Source organism: Orbicella faveolata, unplaced genomic scaffold (genome assembly GCF_042242905.1).
Source record: "Orbicella faveolata isolate gen_17 unplaced genomic scaffold, um_ofav_v1 contig_2, whole genome shotgun sequence".
Classification (NCBI taxonomy): Eukaryota; Metazoa; Cnidaria; class Anthozoa; order Scleractinia; family Merulinidae; genus Orbicella; species Orbicella faveolata.
In genome coordinates this window covers 16,754,981-16,777,725 of record NW_028301547.1, presented here as the reverse complement: position 1 = coordinate 16,777,725, position 22,745 = coordinate 16,754,981, and the positions used below count along the sequence as shown (strand labels likewise).

Genomic DNA, 22,745 nt, shown 5'->3' with positions numbered 1-22,745 from the left:
GAGATGGGTCGACCGAGTTTGTGTCCAACCGAGTGATTTAGGCGCTGATTTAACGCTCCTAACCCCACCCGGTTCTTCAAATCCACCACCCTTCCGCCTGGATTTGTTCTCGGTAGTCCCAAGTTCAACTCCTCAAGTGCGTTAACGGTAAACAGGCAACTGGTCAGCCTCCCACCAGTTGGGATTCTAAACTGTTTATGTTCTATTAGCAATACTGTTTATTTATTTATTCAATTATTTATTTATTTATTTATTTATTTATTTATCTATTTATTTGTTTGTTTATTTATTTACATTGTCCCCAATTAGCACAACAGTACTAAATACATTTGACACTTGAATAAAGTTATTTACTAGTATTTCGTTGAACAAATACTGTTGCTGAATGAAAATTATTTTGGTAGAAGCTGAATAATTATTTTTGTTGAATGAATTGCGAAAATCATTTGGGTTGAAGTTGAACAAATATTTTTGTTGAATGAAAAGAATTTTGGTTGAAGTTGAAAGAAAATGTGTATTGTTTAATATATATATAAAATGTTGACTATAAATATATGTAGTTGAACATGAGTATAAGTTGTTGAATATGAAGGTGCAAGTTGTTGAATTTTGCAACATTTGGCTAAACATAGGCATGATGTTATGACGTCATATGCGACACCTAAGACGATCATACGATATATTTGCTATCATCGCGAGCGGAATTCGCATAACATCTCCTCTAATCGCCTGTGATTTTCGATCGCAGCATCAAACTCGCAAGGTGATTTCGTTGTGGACACAGCAATGAAGCTCAAACTTCCACTGCTCGCATTATGCGTAATTTTTTTCCTTCTGTTGCTTGTTGTCGGTAGATCTGCCGGCGGGGTTGCTAATTCTTGCAAGAAAGGAAAATTTTTCGACCGGTCGAGGCAACAGTATCTTCCTTGTCATGAATGCAAATCCGAAATACAGGAATGATTTACATGTTGTCAATCGGAGGCCGAAACTCAAGGTAAAGTGTTCAGTATAAAACGTTACGTCTTGTTTGCTATCATGATTTATTTTTGCCGTTTCGTTGGCTTAAATGCTTAGCGTATTTAATTGGCACAGAAATTTAGCTAATTCCTCTCGAAGGACATGCAACAGTTTAACAACATTTATTTTTTAGGTTGTGTTAGGAAGTGGGATGTCATATCACGACTCTTTTTTTCTGATAGAAAAATTAGTCTGTAATGGTATTATCTCACCTAAATAGTTAGAATGTATTTTACTTCCTCCCCAAAAATGAACAAGGAAACTAGACATAAATTTTGACAAATTTCTCTGTGGTTGATTGTCATTTGTGGTTCTCGACTAGGATTGGGATACCAGGCATCGCTTTCTCGAAATCAATGCTTATTTTTGATTTCGTGTTTTGATGCATAATCTGAAAGTCACAACTCTACCAGTTTGCATAAACTTTAATGTTCTGTCAGTCCCTGTTCAATTATTGGTTGTTCCAATCTGGAGCGCTCTTGCACTAGCACTCAATTGACAAAGCCGCTCCGATATTTACAGCATAATCCGAAAAATTATTTGCTGTTTATTAAAATCGCAATCACGGAGAAAATGTTCCAGTGGTATTCATAGAATCAAACAATAACATGCAACAGGTAGATGGGCCAGTATGTAAACAAAATCTTGCTTTGCGCGCGTCGCGAAAAAGAAAAATATTTTTCATCACAAAGGAATGGCATTCTTTACACCTAGTAAGTAATAAAATAGATCTGCATTTCAAGTTTCCCGAAAAATGCTTTGGCGATTACTCTATGTGATCTATTTTCGTGATGCGTTTGCTGATCTAAGTAAATGTCACACGCAAGGTAATTGCAAAGCAATCCGAAATATTTCTCGGTCACACCAAACTGCAGGTCTCCAGGCGAGCACGTACTAAGGATCTCACATATTTTCTTAAGCTGAGACTTAATTGATAATACATTTACGAAAAGGAGGGCACTGCGATTACTAATCAGGCCAACAGACCTTTCTAGCTTGGACGATTTGTTTTCTTTTCCCATTACTAAAAACAGACTTATTGCAGACAACGTGGTATTCTCCGGAGAATTGTTCTTTTATCCGTCTAAAAATTATTCACGCGACTATTTGAAAATTTGAATGCAAGTATTCTCAAGCTTATCATCATATAGTCTGAAATGGGGCAATAAACCGCCCAAGCTAAACTGGTCGACTGTCGCGTGCGTCACGTAAGGTCATGCAAGGAAACATCCGTTTCCCTTTTTGCGTGATTATTCGATAGTTTAAAATGCCCTCAAATCAGCTATGGCCTTTATGGGCGGTGGAGTTCCAGAGGATTTAAGGGCGCTGACAACTAGAGACATCATTCGAGGCAAAAGTAAAGATTGTGTTGTGACGTCACAGGGAATCATACTTGCTTCCAGTGTCCTATTTCTTGCTCCGGTGGGGAAGGGAACGGTACCTGGAAACGAGATGCGGACTGATCGCTAAGCCTGACCAGCTTAAACTCCTACGTTTTTCCAGAGAAAGTAAAGGCATGTAACCAACCACTTTTTCTGATCATTATCTCTGTTCAGATGATGGAAGAAACGCAAAGAACTTGAACTCATCGACTTCTCATCACCGAGCGAAAGACGCCGCTGGCGCGAAGAAGGAGGCACCCCTCCCTGCCAAAATCGAGTCATCTCTGCCAAAAGTACTCGTGGCTTCTACCGCCAGCGTGTTCTTTGTTGCTTCCTTGATCGTTCTCTTACTTGTAGTCATTAGAAGTTCTTCTGGGCCCAGTGAAGAGACGAACGAGGATGCGAGCAGATCCCAGCGCTCTGAAGTGGTGACAGAAGTCACGATGATGGAGCTTAAAGATGAGATAAATAACAGTAGCACTCTGAGCGATGGTAACGTTCACACATAGATATCATAAACACTTGTGAATCCATCCTGACCAGCTAAGATGTCAATTTTTTTTGTACGTCTTCCATTAAGCTAAACAGACGCTTTTTATACCGAAAGCAACTTTGCGCTAACCTCTTCATCTCAGACTGAGAGTCTTTAACAGCCGTTGTTTGGTTAGACTTCGAATATTCCCTCTTTCTCTTAGACCGTCGAGTGAGATCGTGAAGAGACCGCGAGGAAAAAAAAAAATGAAATCCTGGGGGCGAGAAGCGCGCCCTTAGTCAGTTTTGCGCGGCCATTTTTTTTCTCGCGGTTTTCTTTCGCGTCACAAACGACGAACTTAACGGAAGAGGAACTTCTCGTAGTCTGTTGTTTGGTAAGTCCGCGAGGAATCGAATAATGCGGTTCATTCTAGTCGCTAGGCACTTGCTTATTCTTGAAGTACCCGTGAGAATTTTTGGGAACGGGTTGCGTGTTGGCGAATCCCTGGGTACTAGTCGCTGATCTATGAGAGCCAAGACGCTTTGGGAAGGTGAAGGGTCTAAGCTTTTCTATCTTTCTTTATACCACGATCAAAGATTGTCTTCTTTTGAGTATAAACGGGTTTTTTTTATTTCCATAATGAATCGTAATTTATTGAACTATTATCCTGATTATTTATATAAACTGCTACAAGTCTATAATATAATTTATTTAACGTTGTAAAAAAAGAGTAAAAAATACGAGGAATAAAAAGTGTAATTCAAATGTAATACGGTGCTCCGGATTTCCAGCGGAGAATATTTTATGCGAAAACTATGAAAAACCTTGAAAATAAAATAAAATACAGTTGTGTGACCAGTAATTTCTTTGTAGCAACAAGATTTCCTTGTAATTTGTATCGAGGTTCAATTCATTATAATATATAAAAGGTCCCCGCCTTTTTCTCTACTCATTGTTCTTCGAGCTAACACCGTTCTTCGTACTTCTCTCCAAACTTCATCTAGTCAGAAGGCACAGTTAGAAAGCTAAATTAAATACCTGAAAATGAAGCGAACAACGCATGCGCAATTATGATGAGACGGGTCAACCATTTACATCAGCTCGCATGACGGAGCGCTCTCACCCCAATTTCCTGGCGCGCTAAGTAGAGAATGCAAATCCGGAAGACAGGAATGCTTTACATGCTGTCAATCGGAGGCCGAAACTCAAGGTAAAATGTTCGTTGGCTTAAGGCTTAGCGTATTTAATTAGGACATAAATTTTAGTTAATTCCCATTGAAGGGCATGCAACAGTTTAACAACATATATTTTTTAAGGTTGTGTCAGGAAGTGGGATGTCATATCACGACTCTCTTTTTTTAGAAAAATTAGTCTGTAATGGTAGTAGCTCACCTAAATAGTTAGAATGTATTTTACTTCCTCTCCAAAAATGAACAAGGAAACTAGACATAAATTTTGACAAATTTCTCAGTGGTTGATTGTCATTTGTGGCTCTCGACTAGGATTGGGATACCAGGCATCGCTTTCTCGAAATAAATGCTTATTTGTGATTTCGTGTTTTGATGCATAATGCAAGTCACAACTCTACTATTATGATGAGACTCTACAGTTATGACAGGGCGGAAAAAGGCACGTATAAGCGCCCTGGTTATGATGAGACGGGTCAACCATTTACATCAGCGCGCATGACGGAGCGCTCACACCGCAATATCCTGGCGCGCTAAGTAGAGTTAAAATCCGCCCAAGTAGAGTTAAAATCCGCCCAAGTTTCCGTGCATGAAATTCTTAAACAAGGTGTAGAGCCCGAGAAAAGAAAATCCAGCAAATCCTACGGCACGTATATACCTCGTTTAATCTTTCTAGTTCAATTGTTATTCAATTGTTTGTTAATTATACATTTGTTGGGCCCATCGAGGCAGCATCTGACTCATTTGGGTAAAATAGTTATTTCTGTTGTAACCATTAGTTTGTTATCACGCAACGCTTCTTGAGTGACATTGCGTGATGAACCAAATGATGGAAAATTGAGATAAGGGTCAAGAATGTTTTATCACGACCTCGACGATATGAAAGAAGATATGTGTAAAGACGTATCTAACGGTTGTAATGTCTCGACTAAGACTAATAAATTGTGATTGGTTAAATAGCAAAAGGGGGGCTCCCCGATTATTAAATCATAGTAAATAAATACTTTACAACATCTCGCTATACTTAGACGAAGTCCACAGTTGACTGATAGCAAAACTGCTTCACTTGCGAAACGAATAAGGAAATTTTGCAGTGTTGTGAGACAATGAAGTTCTCATTAGGGTCGCTCGGTTTCTTTGCCTTTGTTTTCCTGTCATTTATTCAAGGAGGAAATCTGCGGCCTCCTCTATGCAAAGATGGCAAGTTCTATGAAGACAGCGTGTTTGACTATTTTAACTGCTCGCTTTGTCTTGAGCAACCCCACTACAGCAACTGTAATTTCTGTTGTTCGGGTAAGTAGTTTTTAATTTTTATGAAATACTAGAGTTTCCTCTTCAATTTAAGTGATTTTCATCTGTCCCAAGAGAACAAATCGCAAAATTCCTTTTGCGTTTTTGCAAGTCAGCACCTCCGCGTTAAATCTTAATTAAGTTTTTTATCACAGGTTTTTCTTTAACCGAGAGCGACAGAGATCAGCTACGACTTGATAGAACTTTAAGGTGATTCGCATTTTTCTATGGTGCGGCAACTTTTTTGACAAAAAATTAAGATTTCAATAAAATCCTACCAGGAATTCGGTGGGAAATACACCTCTTTTGCTTGAACTCCCATGCAGCTTATGCTTGGTAAGCACTTCTAAAAATGCCCTATGAGTTAATACACCCATATATCTATGATGCAATGACCTCTGTATTAGCTTGAATTGCAACATCATGAATAGAGATCGATTTCGGCGCGCGCTCTCTATAGCTGCGTAGGTGCGGCGTCGTTCTAGCTTTGAAATAAAAAAAATTTGACGGGGAGGTTTTATACTTCGATTTGAATGATTTTTGTCCTTTGAGGTTTAAGTGAAGTGTTTTTATTCTCACTGGGCGCAGACCTAGTTTCTTTGTAACTAAATTTTCACTGGTTGAAACTGATGCGACATTCTTGAAATTAGTCAGCGCGTGTGGAACATTTATGTAATTTGATCTAACTTGCCACAAAAGTGAAATGTAGGGCTCTTTAGACATAGGAACCTTAGGCCCAGTTCAGACGCCGAACTTTTCATGAGCCGAACTTAATTCGAATTTGGACCGACCCAAATTATCAAAAGTACACCTGTTGATTCAGACGTCGAACTTAATTCGCCGAACTTTATTTAGTTTAAACCAAAACACATCGAAATGTCGGCGATTTTCAGGCAAAGTAAAAACTGCTTGTAAAATACGTTATAATAAGTTATACATTAGGTTCGGCTCATGAAAAGTTCAACGTCTGAATCAAAGCCGTTCCAAAGCCGAAATTCCCGGCTGAGCTAGGTGGGAAGAACGGCTGGGCCGTTCCAAATTCAAATAGCCGTTCTTAACTGATTCAGACGCCGAACTTTTCATGTACTTAATTCAGTATATTTGGTTCGGCTCATGAAAAGTTCGGCGTCTGAACTGGGCCTTAGCCTGTGCAGCTTGGCGGTTTAAGCAATTTTTTAAAGCAATTTGGGATCCTTGCCGCACAAAAAGCAAAACTGACAGTGAATTTTCTCGCGATTCCTTCGGTAAAATTCCGTAAAATTTGGTAGATTGGTAGCAAATAGTTTACTTTAGTCGGAGCTCGTTTTTCAGGGAAATCTATAAGACCAGATTTTTTGTAGCGGTAAAAGACATAAGTTTGAAAATATCGAAAAAACTGCCTTTACAAACCCCACTTTTTTCGTGTTTAAAATTCGCATTCCGCTGGAAGCGATGTGATGTAAAGATTTTGGAAGATTTCACCCAAGGAAATTCATGAAAATCACAAATAAAGCCATAAAAACAGTAAAAAACACATTTGTTTGGGCATTTATAATTTAAGACTAAATCTCAACATTTTAACAGAGATGATAGCAAAACACTAATTGATCATTGCTTATTACATGTAATAAGTTTGAGAGGACTAGGTGTGAAAGCGAATGCAAAAACATCATTCAAAACTTAACACTTGCGCGCGCAACGCCATAAATGATTACCTTATGGAACCACCTTAAAAACCGCCAAGCTACGCAGGCTATGCGAATCTACAATCTTCAATGACTTCAATGAATCTTGGTCTCAATCTAACGAGAAATAAAACCTCTCTTTCCCCAAAAAAATCAATGAGTGTCTAATTGTTCACTTTTTGGGGAAAAGGCGAGATTACACTGCTTAAGGGCAAACGCCACGGCTTCCAAAAAACTTTTGTCGAATCTGGACTTATCCGAAACGCCCGCCATTATTCAGAAAATCGCCCTACAAGCCGAGTCTGGAAAGTACTTCCAAAATATGGTTTTTTCCCCGATTTGGGGGGAAAAAATGGCGGCGTTCTGAGCATGCGCATTCAAGTTAACCTGGACTCTTCTTTTCGCCCGCCCCGGTTCAGCCCCTATATGGGGCCGGAAGAAAGGAGAGCACGGTTCACGATTTTACTCCAAGTGGCACTCCATAGCACTGGTCTTCGCGCGCGCGCGAGCCCAGTATCGTGATTATTTCTTATTTCTTATTTTCACTTTTCAGACGAAAAGTTCGATTTATTTGTCTTTATCTTCTTTCTAAGATGTGATTTTGGTGATGCATTACAGGATATTAGGCTAAAGGTCGAGGCCTAGTAAAATAAACGATTCTCGTACAAATATTGATAGGAATAACTATCTTTTTCCACAGCAACGGTAAATTCAACAACTCCCTTGTCTGCTAAGACGGCCAAACCCACGCTTTTGAAAAACAATCCGCCACCAAGTACCACAGGGTCAGACATCGTTGGAAGCTTTCCAAATCAAGTGGCTACAGAGATGAAAATCTTCATTATCTTCAGCTTCATTTTAGTCGGATTCGTGACAGTGCTTGTAATAGCTGCCTCGTTGGCGTTTGCAATCAAGTGCTACAGGAAAAAGAAGAAGTGGAAATTAAGGTCGTCAAGTGAGTAGGATACTTTCTATCGACCTTTTTGGCAGGCCTATTAAGCGATACAACTGAAAAAATTTTTCTGGCTCACGATGCCTGAGAATTAACAAATTGACGTCAGTTCTTCAAGCGTCTGTCCTGTTATTGATCATGAATTTCGTCATAACATTAATAGCCGAGTGGATCCGCAGACTACTTTGACAATGTTATGACGAAATTCATTGTCAATAACAGGACAGACGCATTAAAAACTGACATCAGTTTGTTTTTTACGATAACAAATTGTCAAATTGTCCGCCCTCGCTGTTTGGCGCATCGCATAAATTATAAATTGACGTGTCTGTCCGCTTATACGCATTAAAAATTAGCCAATGAGCGCGCGAGAATTTCTGCAGTTATCGTAAAAACAGAATCTGACAGAATTAAAGTGCATCTAACCCCCAAATTTTTTTTCGCTAAAACAAATCTAGACTTTATTTGAAGCATTTCGGCGAAGAAATTTTTGAATTTGGTTGAATCCTCGATTTTCTATGCCCTTTCAAAGTCGCGCTTGAAGTGTTTCACGACCGCGTTTTAGGGAGTCTGGGGCGGTGGTACCTGATGACGTCTAACCAGGAACCAAACACACTAGCGGCTCAGTCAACCCTCTCTATTTGCTCGAGAAAATGGAACACAAAACTAATCGTTCCGATGTATTTTGGGACTAAAACGTCCAAGTTTTGTCTCAGAATCATTTCTTTTTCGTCACTGGGGTCAGAGTTAAGTTTCGATTCGGAAGACTCCGAAATAAACTTCGATCGAGCACGTTCGACAACTGTGAACTCACTGCTTAGAGCTTTGAGAGCAATTTACAATATTTCAAGCGACGAAGGGGAAGACTTCTTTGCGGACGAGCTGCTTATATATTAGGAATGGAAAGCTAGATACGAAGTGGAGGAGCAGGCAAACGAAAAGCAGGGAAGAAAACTCAAGGACTGCTTTGGATGGTAAGTTCGTCAACTAAACATAAGATTTCCACGCGTGTTTATAGCCCGTTTACATTTGTCCTTAGCGAGAATGTATTTTGTCAAGGTGTGATTGTTCTGTTAAATCCAGTTCGTGTTTTACTTTCAGTTGAATGCTTCATGTTTATAAGAGCGATGTACGTGTTACAGTTTTCGAGACTTGATGACCTCCAAAACCTTGGTTTCGATCGATTGAAAATCGTATTGTTTGGACCTGTATTTTTGAAGCTGCAGGAAGCAAGGCGGAAGGAAACATTTCATACAATTACCGATTTCACATTGTCACACGTTTTAAGTCGTAACTCCAAATAACCAATGTAAATTGTTCTCAAAGTTTGCAGTGAAATTCTTCGGATAAGCGAAAAGGATGTGTTCCCTAAGCGGTCCGCAGATAATGTTACGCGGTCATATTTTCGACGCTATTGCACAGAATCTTTGTCGCACTGCTGATTTCCAAACCTTCGAAAAACTCTGCGAGTCTAACAATTTTGTTGTCATGTAAATCTAAAGGATTAATCTTCGACTTTCATCTAAACCGAAAGAGAAATAAGTGTTGGTTAGCGGCGTACAGTTGCGATCTATTTACATATCAGTATAACGCTTCTTGATCATGATCGGATCACACAACTTTGCCGGTTATGTTATAAATACTGCGGGATTGGAAGATATAAGTTGTCTGTAGTATTTCTACAAATTGCTGGTTAACTTTAAGCAAAAAATTTATGAAAATAACGTTCGAAAGTCTGCGGAACAAATTCCAGTGAGAGTTCTTCAATGGTTCTCACAGATTCAGCTAGATTCAGTTCCCTTGTTTCGGTTCGACAAAATCAACCATCGTTTACGTCTTTATAACACCATTAGCCGATCATCGTCAGTAAATTGTACAGTATATCTTTCTTTAAATCTGGAATATTGCTGCAACAGCAGATAGCACCTCTGGAAGGCTTTTCTGCGCACTTTTCGAATGTGTATTGCACCATCCTGAAGGAAATGAGAGGACGTGAGATCCAACCTTCCTGGGTAGACGTCACACGAGCCGCTGGACCCATTCTCCTCAAACTCGGTCGTGAAACAAAATGGCGGTGTTTTGGAGCTATTTTCGAGATTTCGTCGGGGCACAGAAAATCGAGGATTTAACGGAATCCAAAAATTTTTTCGCAGAACTATTTCAAATAACAAGTAGATCCGTTTTAGCGAAAAAAAATTTTGGGGTTAGGTGCACCTGAGGTGAGGCGAGTTGGTGAAACAAGAGCCAGTAAAGACAAGGCATTTATGTTGAGGTACGAAGGAAATTTCACCACTGAAAAAATGTTTTAAGTTGCCAGTGGTAGCCATTCAAACTGTAAAGCTAAAAACTGAGAAATATGGGGTTAATTGAGTTTAGGTAGTAAATGAATCTATTTTATACTTTTGTTTTAATCCCAGATGTCAAACTTGGAATGCAGGAGACCCAGCTTAGCACATCATCACCAATGGTGATGGGTCATCCACTTGGTGAACCTGTGCCCCAGAGTCTAGAAATCAGCAGGGATAGAGAATAAGTTTGATGAAAAACAAGTTCTGAAGTGAAATTGGAAGAAGTAAAATATTTTCCTGCGAAGATTTCTACAGTTCATTTCCTCGGGATTTAACTGATCCCAAAAAGGCGTGAGAGATTAGAACGTAGAACTTGACGAAGGTTTTTAGTTATGAAAATGAGATTAACTTGACGACAGCTTTTATAGCAGTAGGGAAATAATTTATTTCGCAGTCTCATGATCGCTTCAAGTGTGAAACTCGGGTAACTGTAGTTTCTCTTTTTAATTTGTACTTTGCTCTGCATGTATTTGTATCAAGCTCTTCTACGATTGTGTGAAACCACTTCTATTTTTCCTTGTTTATTTAGCTTCTTTCTATATATACGTACTTGTTGCTCGTGTTATTTGTACACTTCTTTGCGCAATCCAGAAATAGAGTATTCATCACTGGTCAGTCCAGCTCAATCTGTGTCCAGTTACCAAAAAAAATGAAAAAAGCGTATAAAAGCTGGACAAATGAATGAATAAACGAATGACTATTGACTGACTGACTGACTGACTGACTAACTGACTGCCCGAAAGCCTGACCACCTGACTGCCTGACTGCCTAACTGCCTGACTGCCTGATTGCCTGACTGACTGACTGACTGGCTAACCGCCTGCCTACCTGCCTACCTGCCTGCATGCCTGCATGCCTGCATGCGTGTATGCGTGCATGCCTGTCTGGCTGACTCCCTGCCTGCCTGCCTACCTGCCTGCCTGCCTACCTCCCTGCCTGCCTGCCTGCCTACCTGCCTGCCTGCCTACCTGCCTACCTGCCTACCTGCCTACCTGCCTACCTGCCTACCTGCCTACCTGCCTACCTGCCTACCTGCCTACCTGCCTACCTGCCTATCTGCCTACCTGCCTGCATGCCTGCCTGCCTGACGGACAGACTGTTGGACTGTCTGACTGACTAAATGACTGACTAACTGACTGACTGACTGACTGACTGGCTAACTGACTGCCTGCCTGCCTGAATGTCTGACTGACTGGCTGACAAGCCTGATGACTAACTGCATGACTGCATGACTTTGTAACTGCATGACTGCATGACTGCTTGACTGACTAACTGAATGAATGAGCGAATGCCTGATTGAGTGAATGACTGACTGAATGAATAAATCCACGAATGAATGAAATGAACTAGGGGAATATCTTTATTCAAATTGTATGTGTAAATTTCAAAGAGCGGTAAAGAGTACTAATGGGAATACAAGTGTGTAAATCAGTTAAAATACCAAACTTAAATTAATTTATTAAAAAAGGGCTTAAAATATTTACGCTATTTACATATTTACTCATGTGTATAAAATGCTAAGAAAAGTTCAAAAGGCTTTCTAACATATAGGAGAAAGCGGAAAAGGTTGAATAAAACTTTTTAAACCGACCTAGTTTCGACTCATGCAGTAGTCCTTGTTAATTTTACTCATTGACCAATCCTTCCCATTTTAGCTTTTCCTTTACTTGGACAGTTCCCCATAGCCAGATGAAATTTCTTTTTACTCTAATGTAACTCCACTTCTTACTCAATTTTCCATTTATCTCTAGTTTCACCGTTCCTACCGGCTACCCTCCCTACTACAAACGCCTACTTCCCGATGCCCTTTGCCCGGGGGGGATACTGCCATATATGGGCTATATAGGTATGTGCCGCTGTGAAGGGTATGGTTTTCAAGCAGTTTACTCTAGGATAGGGTATATAAATCAGAGCGTTTGGGTCTAGAATAGGGTATCATTTTTCACAAAACTGACTAGTTGGTTGAAGATGTTATCTAAACTAAGGAAACCTGGAATTGCCACTCAAAAATATAAAAAAATCAAATCGGCAAGTTTAAATTTACGCAAATCAGCCTCAACAGTGTCGATAGATGGGAAGATTTGGGGAGTTTACTCTAGTATACGGTAGCAAAATTCAGCTGAACTAGCTCTGATATAGGCAAAGGGTTCCAGGGTCCCAGCGGCTCATCCCCACCCAGAAATTCCCAAAGTACCCCTCGGGAAACAAACAAACTAAGGATCAAAGAGATGACGCTAAACTGTAAGGTTTATTTGCTGCTGACCAGCGTGCCACTGGCAGTCATTAAAATATCAAAAATAACAGGATTCCTGAGGTCATCAGAGCCTCGGTTGGTTCCATATTGAATCATCAAAAAATCCGCGTGTAGCCAGATGAGGTGTGGTGAAGTGATCTTTAGTAAGTGGTCGCTTATTTATTCTGTAATAAAAGTGCTGCGCTCGTGATCTGATTGCTCAGTGATCTGGCTGGGCGAAACTTCTGGTATTTTTTGAACAGTAATGGCCTGCGCGATATAACTACTCGCTCAAAGAGGGTCGACTGTAGTACAACATCTGTAAGTCTCTTTACTTGACAATTTATGCCTACTTATTTTTGCCGGTACTCTCCGGTACTCTCCTCATCCGCGTACCCCGTTACACTGCAAGAAACAAAGAAATTATGAAAGATTTGATGACTGTATTAAGAGGTTTTTAGCATTTCCAGGCTAAAGATAAACGGTGAATCGGAGGAAGAGTGCTAACTAGTAGAGAAGAAGCCATAACACTGTATGTTTTCAAGGACAGAAACTGAACAATTAACAACGAGTTTGCGACTCAGAACAAAAATTGATGTATTTTTCTTTTATAGTCTGGGTTCTCTTTTTTCTTGGCTCAGTAGTATTAAATTTTGCGATTTTTTTCCAAAACGCGAACATCGCGAACGTACACGCGCGAAGATTAGTAAGAATAAGGTAGGCAGCGTTCAAGTTGAAGAGTAGAAGCAAAAGCCACTAAACTATTTGACGCAAGGGGACACTTGAACTTACTGGCGTTCCACAAATTCGTATAGTTGTTGGCCTTTTCATACAGAACATACCTGCTATGAGGCCGGGGAACGCGAGACCTGTCAGAATTCGTCTACCTGTCGATTTCAACGCTTTCATTCCTTTCGGCAATAAGGGACCCATTTCATTGAGAACATGGCACTTTCGTTTTCTTCTTCGGTCGTGCAAAACCTTAAGATAAGGTTAATTATGTAGGGCGGCCGCTATTAATATTACTCAATCATCGGAGCGCAGAGCGCCAAATACGTGTAGTACAACCACACTGTTGTAGGGCCTTGTTGTACTCAATCGAAACTGCCAAAATTAAAGTAGTCGGGTTTTTCTTCATGATGGGTTTTGCGTTTTGGGTTTTGGGGAAATAGATCTCAGAGTTCATACGTGTTCCCCACAATGGTGTCGGTACCTGTCATCGCACGCCATAAGCATGGGAGTGAAAACGTCAGGTTAATTAAATAAATAAATAAATAAATAAATAAATATCTTAATTGACTACTCCCCCAATGGGGTTTTTCAGGGCCAATGAAATCAAATGATGAAACAAATAATGCAAATCAACATAACATGGTTAAAAATCCCAACTGGCGGGAGGCAGACCAGTTGGCTATTTACAAGCATGACCGAGGAGTTGAACTAGGGTCTACCGAGAAACAACTCCAGCTAAGTGGTCAGAGCGGGACTTGAATCCGCGACCTCCGGATTTCAAGTCCGGCGCCCTAACCACTCGGCCACGCTGCCTCCTCACTTTCAATCAAGTTCATTCAAAAAACGATGTCTTGAGATCGATAAAAACAACTAAAAAGAAAGTTTTCTTTGGTATTTCCATTAATCTAAGCTTCATTAGGCAATGACTCAGGTACTTCTTTGTTATGGAAATTTAAACTTTTCTCGTGACTAGAGGAAGGGATTTTATAAAACACTTGGACGCGCAGCCGGTCACGGGTGACTGTCTAACAAAGACGAAGTCAACATGCGGTGTGTTCCGCTACCTTGTAATCAAGTTATAAATATCACTCAATAAACTCCTCACATTGTTTCTACAATATCTAGATGTGGATCTATCCATGCAAAAGACTCAATCATTGAATCATTGTAAACCCGGCACGAGATGTAATCCTCCGGTTAAAGCATGGTAACAGCGCCCGAATTGATATCTGACATGAAGCTGAGCGAATTTGAAGTGAACAATATTTGCGAAAAAAAAAAAAAACTTGATTGAAAGTGATACAATTAGTGGCCACGACCTTGCTATGAGTGAGTCTAGAGCATCTTCGCCCCTTTTGGCGAAAGGAACCAAACCTGACCAAGAGGACGCCGAAAAAGAGTTAGACAACAAAACGTCTTCTCTTCAAGCGTTTTTCAACATTTTTAATGCTAACATGGGCACGGGAGTCCTCGCCATGCCATATGTTATACGCTTGACCGGTTATTGGGGAATTATTCTCATAATTCTCGTCGCTGCTCTGGGAAATTACACAGGAAAACTCCTGATCCACTGTCTGCGAGAGGACACGGCTTATGAAAATCTTTCTAAGTCGACCTACGCTGACCTAGGTGAGGCATTTTGGCCACGCTACGGCCGTGTTATGGTTCATATCACCAATTTTTTTGAGCAATTTTCGCATTGCACTCTGTTTCTGATCATGTGTGGAACTGTGTTACATCATACGTTCCCGGATAGCTTCGTGTCGGAGAGCGTTTGGATCGCCGTGGTGTCCATTGCCGTGCTGCCGTGTGCGGGCGTACGCACGATGAAGCACATTTCATGGATCAGTCTCTTGACCGTTATTGTCGCTCTGGTCACTTCAACCTGTGTGCTGGTATATGCTTTGGCTCATTATCAGCAATGGAGGACACACGAACTAGCTTCGTTGAGGTTCAAAGAAATGTCCATCGCCATGGGAATAATCGTGGTGACGTATTCCTCGCAGGCTTATCTACCGATCATTGAGAAGTCCATGCGATACCCAGGAAAGTTCAACGCCATCATGGATTTCACCTACATGCTTGTTACCATTATCAAGTTCAACTATGGAATCCTAGTGTTCTTTTGTTTTCGAGAACATACCGAGCAGATTATGACATTAAGTGTTCCGCATGGCGCTTTTCGCATCTCTCTTTCCTTGGCAGTTATCTTGACGGCGCTTTTGTTTTACGTTGTTCCTATGTTTACTCTTTATGACATTTTTGAACACCACCTCAATATTCCTCTGTTTGCCGAAATGAAAGACGAACCATTGGGGTGCAACAAAAAATCAACGCCAAAATTGGTGTTCAGGTTCGTTTTTATCTTGCTCTCGACTCTAGTTGCAATTTTCGTGCCACACTTCGGTTTACTGATGGCCTTTGTCGGAGGTTTTACTGGCACTATTTTGGTTTTGATTTATCCTTGTCTTTTTCATATTAAGCTTCATTACTCTACTATGCCTTGGTATCACATATTATTCGATCTATCTATAGCTGTGTTTGGTATCGTAGGCTGCGTCTGTGGAGTGGTGTTTTCTTCCATTCAGATCTTTAAAGAGTATGATTTTCATAGAATGTGGGGAATCGAACCCGATGAGTAACGAATAACCTGGTTTCACAGCATTTTTGTTTTGAAAGAGAGAAAAAACAATGTTTTTATCTTTTACATGTAAGTATCCGGGGAGAATGTTCAAGATTGAAATCTACACTGATTTCAGACTGGCGTCATCATGAAAGCAATAATATAGGAATTAATTCTGATAATAATTAGTCGCCAATGGAGAAATCTTTTCAGAATTTCCTTCTTTCGTTTCATTGCCAGTAAACTTCAGGTTAGAAAACATATTTTTCTTGTCACGGTGGCACTATTAAAGAATAAATTTTCACCCAGAAAAATACTTATTTAGCACTTGTGTTAGCAGTTCCAGTCCCCTACCAAGTATGAAATATGCATATTTACGTTAAAGCGGTTTTTGATTGAGTGTCTAAAACTAAACCCAAAGTAATCACTCTGACCAATCACAAAGAACAGAGAGGACGTTCAGAGACAATCCTGTGAACCAATCAAAATTTGATACAGATTAAAGTAATTGAAAATTACTTTCAACACTCAAGTAAAAACCACCTTTTTCAACATTTGTTATGGACAGTTTTCTAATGGCATTCATAACACTTAACTACTCCTATTCACGATTAATGTGATGCAGTAAGCTCCCCATATGCCACACCTACACGATAAAAAAACTAATTAATTCACTGACATAATCAATGCAGTCTTTTGCTTTTATCGTGAAAAATCGGACCTAGATGCACGCGTGGAGAATAATTATCATTTACCGAGGGAAGTTGTTTAATAACTTTCATTTATATGTGTACTGAATAACTTTTGTCACAGAAATAATCTTTTTATTTTCTTGTTTCTTTGTTCGTTTGCTTGGTTCTGAGAAACGGTTGTATTTTTTTATGCAGAGCTGTCTTCAAGCAATATTATCGTAGTCATTTCGTACATACATATATTGTAAATTATTTATTGTGCAATTAAGTGCTAGTGGAAACAAGTAAGAAAATTGAAAGTGCATGCTTAAATGGAAAACTGTATTGGTGAAAATGTTAAAATAAAGGACCTTCTGATCTATGTCGGAGGAATGGAGTTTCCCTCTTGAGTCATTACCAGCTATAAGGAAATGAATTATGCAATTTGCTTTCAGTTTTAGCTTGGATTTGTTATTTTGTTGTCAGGTTCTGTTTAACAATTGACGAAAGTTCTCATTACGGGGCATCAGTTTTTCACCACACTCATTTATTTTGTCGTAACGTAGCTGATGTTGCCTGTCGTGTCCATACATTTGTAAAACACAATAATAATTGATAATATTAGTTATTTAAGGTCGAAGACGTATGAAGTGACTGCTCAATCTTCGGAGCCAGAGGACCCTGTTGAAAACGCTCGACAAAATAGTGCTAAAATATAAAACAAGGTAAAGTGTAAACTATACGTCTAAAAATCAAGCCAAACCTAACTAAACAGATTGTAATTGGTCAACAAAAACCTTTGAGGCGAATAGAAATAGACGCCGTAAAGAATTTTGATAAATTTATATTCCTAAAAACCATGAACAAGTGTTAAAGATACACCCTTTAAATTCTACCATACTACTGATGCATTCACGAAAATTAGCAATGGATTTACTTTGTTTAACTGAGTATGGTAAATTGTCCCAGTAATACAAACAATATTAGATGAAAGTGGATTATGTAAGTAAGAACTACTATACGGTATTTCGTTACGTCATGGTCATTACCTCTTTTACGAGATACCGAGAACACCACTTACGCAGCATGATAAAAAGAAAAAAATAAACACAAGTAGCAAGGCAAGCCCACCAAAGGACTTCTGAACTAAAGAAAATGACGTAATGCATCGCCTATACTAAACCAAGCGCGTAGAGGCGAGGCTAAGTAGCTCAACGAAAGGTAATCTTTCTATACCTTTACGCTGTTTACAAGAAGTTTAAGTATAAAGACTTAACCAAAAATTATAGTTTTAAAATTATCCAAGGAGTACACTAAAAAGGGTAACAGGATAACAAAGGATAATAACAGTAGAAGGTGTAATGACACAACAAGGTGTAACAGTAGATGGTGTAGTAACAAAAGGTGAATAGTAACAGTAAAAGGTGCAGTAACAGTAGAAAGTGTAGTAACAGAAGAAGCTGTAATACCAGTAGAAGTTGTAGTAACAGTAGAAGGTGCAGTAACAGTGCTTCACAAATTTACACTGCACCTCAGTCGCAAGTAGCCACAAGTTGAACTTACGTAGAGACTTGCGTTGGGTGGCCAAACGGACTCGCAAGTTTTCTCGCAAGTACACACAGGTCGCAAAAAACCCCATTTCAAGGCAGACATATCCTGTATTTCATTGGCTAATAATAGGTTAATGGACGTCACTCAACTTGCGTTGACTTGGGTTGGGTGGCCAGACGGTGAAAAACTTGCGTCGACTTGCGTGCAAATTTGATCTCGACCAAAGTGAGCGCAAGTCATCGCAAGTCAAAGCAAGTGCACGCAAGGCCTGGCCAAACGGAGTCGCAAGTAGACGCAAGTTGATAACTTGCGTCTACTTGCGAGTCCGTTTGGCCAGGGCTGTACTATTTAAGAAATGGTAAGCGTGCAACGTGCAACTATCGAGTTATGGATGCACGCAGGAGGTTGCAGTAAGCACGAAAGAATCGCGATGAGCCGCACCAGGCGATAGCCGAGTGCGACTCTAACTTCTTTCGTGCTTGGCAAACCTCCCAAGTGCATCCATAACTCGATAATTGCATGCTGCACGCTTACCATTTCTTTTAGAACATTGAGACTTTTAACATCTTTACATGGAGTCAAAAGCACGATCAACCGTGCGAAAATGTTCATTCAAATATCTGACAAGGCGACACAACAACATTTTTCTTGGATCGCGGTAAGTTAGTTTACGTTTTCTCGATCTCCGACAAACAAACAACTTGAAACTGCTCAGTTGACCTAAATATCAAGGTAACAAACGAAAATTGCTGTCGGTAAAAGCGTTTCTTAAAAGTTAGTAAAATTTGAATCGGTTTTTCCGAAGATTGAAGACAAACTTTGGTGGTTGAGCTCTCTGTCCTTCACGGCCTCTTCGGCAAAAGAAAAGAAGAATATGGAACCGGACATTTGTTACAGCTGTAAAAGCGAGAGTGGGGAAGAAAGCGGACAAACGCCCCTGGCTTTGATCGGTTTAATTTGAGATGCTCTTCTTCAATAGCAGGTTTGTGGGTTACGTTTTCCTTTCCACTTCGTTTTAAGTTGATAGTTGCGCGTCTAAGGTTGAAATTGAACACATGATTGATGAGTGACTTTAAAAACATGATCTCTGTTACTTTCGTTATTTGGTAAAATAAGCTTAATTGGAAAGAAAACTGAGGCTAAAAGGAAATGTTAGAAATGTAAGCTTACATTTGTGGACGATACAGTCGTTCCTTCAAGCGGCTGTTCCTTAAAGACTTGAATTCACGATCGAGCCGAAACTGAACCCCGGGCCGACTGAAATAATTCATCAGAGGCTACCAACACTTGATAAAACTTCCTTTATTAAAGTTCAGTAAAAGTAGTATCTTTAACGTTTTTGAAACGGAAGAATTTCGTATGTAAAGATTCACTTAAAGCAGAAATTTGGTAAAACTCTCATGTACACGTCTTGCTCGCCGAAAGCATTTACATGTAACAGCCCATGTAAATGGCTTTCGACCCCAGAAAAGTTTTACAATGAAAGCTAGTGCTGAATTTTACTGTCGCCAAATCGCTGAAAAATTCTCTCTAAAATTCCCGCTATGCATTACTAATCTCGAAGGGTTGATACAGACCAGTTTGTTGTTTTTTTGGGGACCGCCTCCGAGCGCCGAGTGCCCTTGTTCAACTAGCTGATTCAACTCCTGCTCACTTAAATGATCAAATCTCTTAGGTGGAGGCCCGGCAAAAAATTTGAGCTCGAAATATAAATTTGGTAGCTCACAGGAATAATCTTCCCCATGTCCGGAAGAATTATTACATTTTTCCATATTTTACGAAACGAACAATAGGAATTATGTTTTAAAAAGTGTCAACATCGATGAAAAAAATTGCCATGAAAAAGTACGCATAAACAAACTGACGTCAGCGTGCAACGCACAAACAAATGGATCAAGCATATGAGCCAATCAGAACGCCCGCTTCGCTAAGGCTATGTTTATTTATTTTATTTATTTATTTATTTAACTTTATTTATACACGGGTAAAACATCAGGACTTATAGTGTATACTAAAATTGCATTATTAAAATTGCATTACTTATAGTATATACTAAAATTGCATTATACACCTTCATGTGCTGCTATACCTGCTACTGTTTTTACATTCTGGTACTGTCACTACATCTAGTGTTATTTCACCTTCTACTGTTACTACACTTCTACTGTTACTACACCCTTTTTTAAAAATTACTAGATCTTATATACTGTTGGAACACCTTCTACTGTTACTACACCTTCTACTGCTATTATACCTTCAACTGCAACACATTTTACCGTTACCACACCTTCCTATTGTTACTACACCTTCTTACTGTCACTACACCTTCTTACTGTTACAACACCTTCTTACTGTTACTACACCTTCTACTATTACTGCATCTTCTACTGTTACTACACCTTCTACTGTTACTACACTTTCTACTGTTACTACACCTTCCGCTGTAACTACATCTTCTACTGTTACTACACCTTCTTACTATAACTAAACCTTCTACTATTACTACACCTTCCACTATTACTACACCTTCTACTGTTACTACATCTTCTCCTGTTACTACACCTTCCACCGTTTCTACACCTTCTACTATTACTACACCTCCTACTGTTACTACACTTTCTACTTTTACCGTTCCCTCTACTATTACTACACCTTCCACTGTGACTACATCTTCCACTGTTACTACACCGTTCTAATGTTACTGCACCTTCAAATGTTACTACACCTTCTGCTGTTCCTATACCTTCTAAAGTTACTACACCTTCTTACTGTTACTACACCTTCCACTGTTACTACATCTTCTACTGTTACTACATCTTGTAGTGTTACGACATCTTATACTGTATTATTCACCATCGACGGGTATATAAGGAACTCACAATATGATCAGCTCTCAGTTTGCTTGATAGCTCAGTTGGTAGAGCAGTGCACCGGCATCGCAGAGGCCATGGGTTCGAATCTCGTTCAGGCCTAAATTTTTTTCAGGCTTTAATTTCACAACCGTGACTGCCTAAGTTTTGTATATAACTGCGATGATTAATCATGCCTTCATATCTTTCTCCGCAGTTCAAATATATGCTCTTTCATATATTCTTTTGCATTCTTCACAATCGACGGGTATATAACGAACTCACAATATGATCAGCTCTCAGTTGGCTTGATAGCTCCGTTTATAGATCACTGCACCGGTATCGCAGAGGTTATGGGTTCGAATCAAGTTCAGGTCTGAATTGTTTCAGGCTTTAATTTCACGACTGCCTAAGTTGTGTGTATAACTGCGATGATCAATCATGTCTTTCCACCTTCTACTGTTGCAACACCTTCTACTGTTATATAATACACCTTTTACGGTTACTACATCTTGAAATGTGTCAACACCATCTGATGTTACTACACCTTCTACTGTTACTACACCTTCTACTGTTACTACATCTTCTACTGTTACTACACCTTTCACTCTTGCTACACCTTCTGCTGATATTACACCTTCTTACTGTTACTACCCCTTCTTACTGTTACTATACTTTCTTACTGTTACTACACCTTCTTTCTGTTTCTACACCTTCTACTGTTACTACACCTTCTTACTACTACTTTTACACCTTCTTACTGTTACTACACTTTCTACTTTTACTATATCTTCTACTGTTACTACACCTTCTTACAGTTGCTATACCTTCTTATTATATGGCTAGCTCCGTGAGCGGGCAAGATGAATCAAATCCTGCGCTGTGATTGGCTACTAGAGCGGGCAAGATGGAGCTACCTTGCCCGCTCGGGACTACCCACCGTATCCCGCAAGAAATATTTCCCCGAAAGCCATATAATAAATGCTTTACTGACCAAGCTTGTTCGGTCAAGATGGCTGGAAATTGGCCTCGTTCTTTTTTTACGAGTTTATGGACCTCGACTCCGTCTCGGACCATAAACACACAAAAAAAGAACTTGGCCAATATCCCACCATCTTGACCGAACAAGCTTGGTCAATAACCCATACTTACTGTTACTACACCTTCTTACTGTTACTATACTTTCTTACTGTTACTACACCTTCTTTCTGTTTCTACACCTTACTGTTAATACACCTTCTTACTGCTACTTTTACACCTTCTTACTGTTACTGTACCTTCTTACTGTTACTACACCTTCTTACTGCTACTTTTACATTTTCTACTGTTACTACACCTTTCACTGTTACTACATCTTGCACTGTTACTGCGCCTTTCACTGACAATACACCTTTTTACCGTTACTAGACCTTCTTATTGTTACTACACCTTTTTACTGTGACTACACCCTCCACTGTTACTACACCTTTTTACTGTTACTACACCTTCGTACTGTTACTACACCTTCTTACCGCTACTACATATACTTACTGTTACTATACCTTCTACTGTTACTACACCTACTATTGTTACTACATCTTCCTACTGTTACTACACTTTTTATTGTTATTACATCTTGTACTGTTACTGAACCTTCTACTGTTACTGCACCTTTTACTGTTACTGCACCTTCCACTGTTACTACACTTTCTACTTTAACAACACTTTCTTACTGTTACTAGACCTTCTTACTGTTACTACACCTTCTTATACTGTTATTACACCTTCTTACTGT

The 22,745-nt window shown here is 39.6% G+C and overlaps 2 protein-coding genes and 1 pseudogene across 3 annotated transcripts; all 3 read left to right on the top strand.

Moving 5' to 3' along the window:
* Positions 1–666: 666 nt before the first annotated feature.
* LOC149112184 (uncharacterized) lies at positions 667–3,733 on the top strand (annotated as a pseudogene). The gene is made up of 2 exons (XR_016207407.1): positions 667–994; positions 2,574–3,733. The product of XR_016207407.1 is annotated as an uncharacterized LOC149112184 (transcript).
* A 1,319-nt stretch (positions 3,734–5,052) lies between these two features.
* On the top strand, positions 5,053–11,902 carry LOC110061680 (uncharacterized). The gene is made up of 3 exons (XM_089289937.1): positions 5,053–5,351; positions 7,713–7,967; positions 10,382–11,902. Exons 1-3 carry the CDS (start codon positions 5,165–5,167, stop codon positions 10,495–10,497), a joined length of 558 nt encoding a protein of 185 aa, XP_089146063.1. The 5' UTR covers positions 5,053–5,164; the 3' UTR covers positions 10,498–11,902.
* A 1,119-nt stretch (positions 11,903–13,021) lies between these two features.
* On the top strand, positions 13,022–16,964 carry LOC149112183 (vesicular inhibitory amino acid transporter-like). Its single transcript, XM_089289936.1, has one exon. It carries the CDS (start codon positions 14,603–14,605, stop codon positions 15,917–15,919), a length of 1,317 nt encoding a protein of 438 aa, XP_089146062.1. The 5' UTR covers positions 13,022–14,602; the 3' UTR covers positions 15,920–16,964.
* The last annotated feature ends 5,781 nt before the right edge of the window (positions 16,965–22,745 follow it).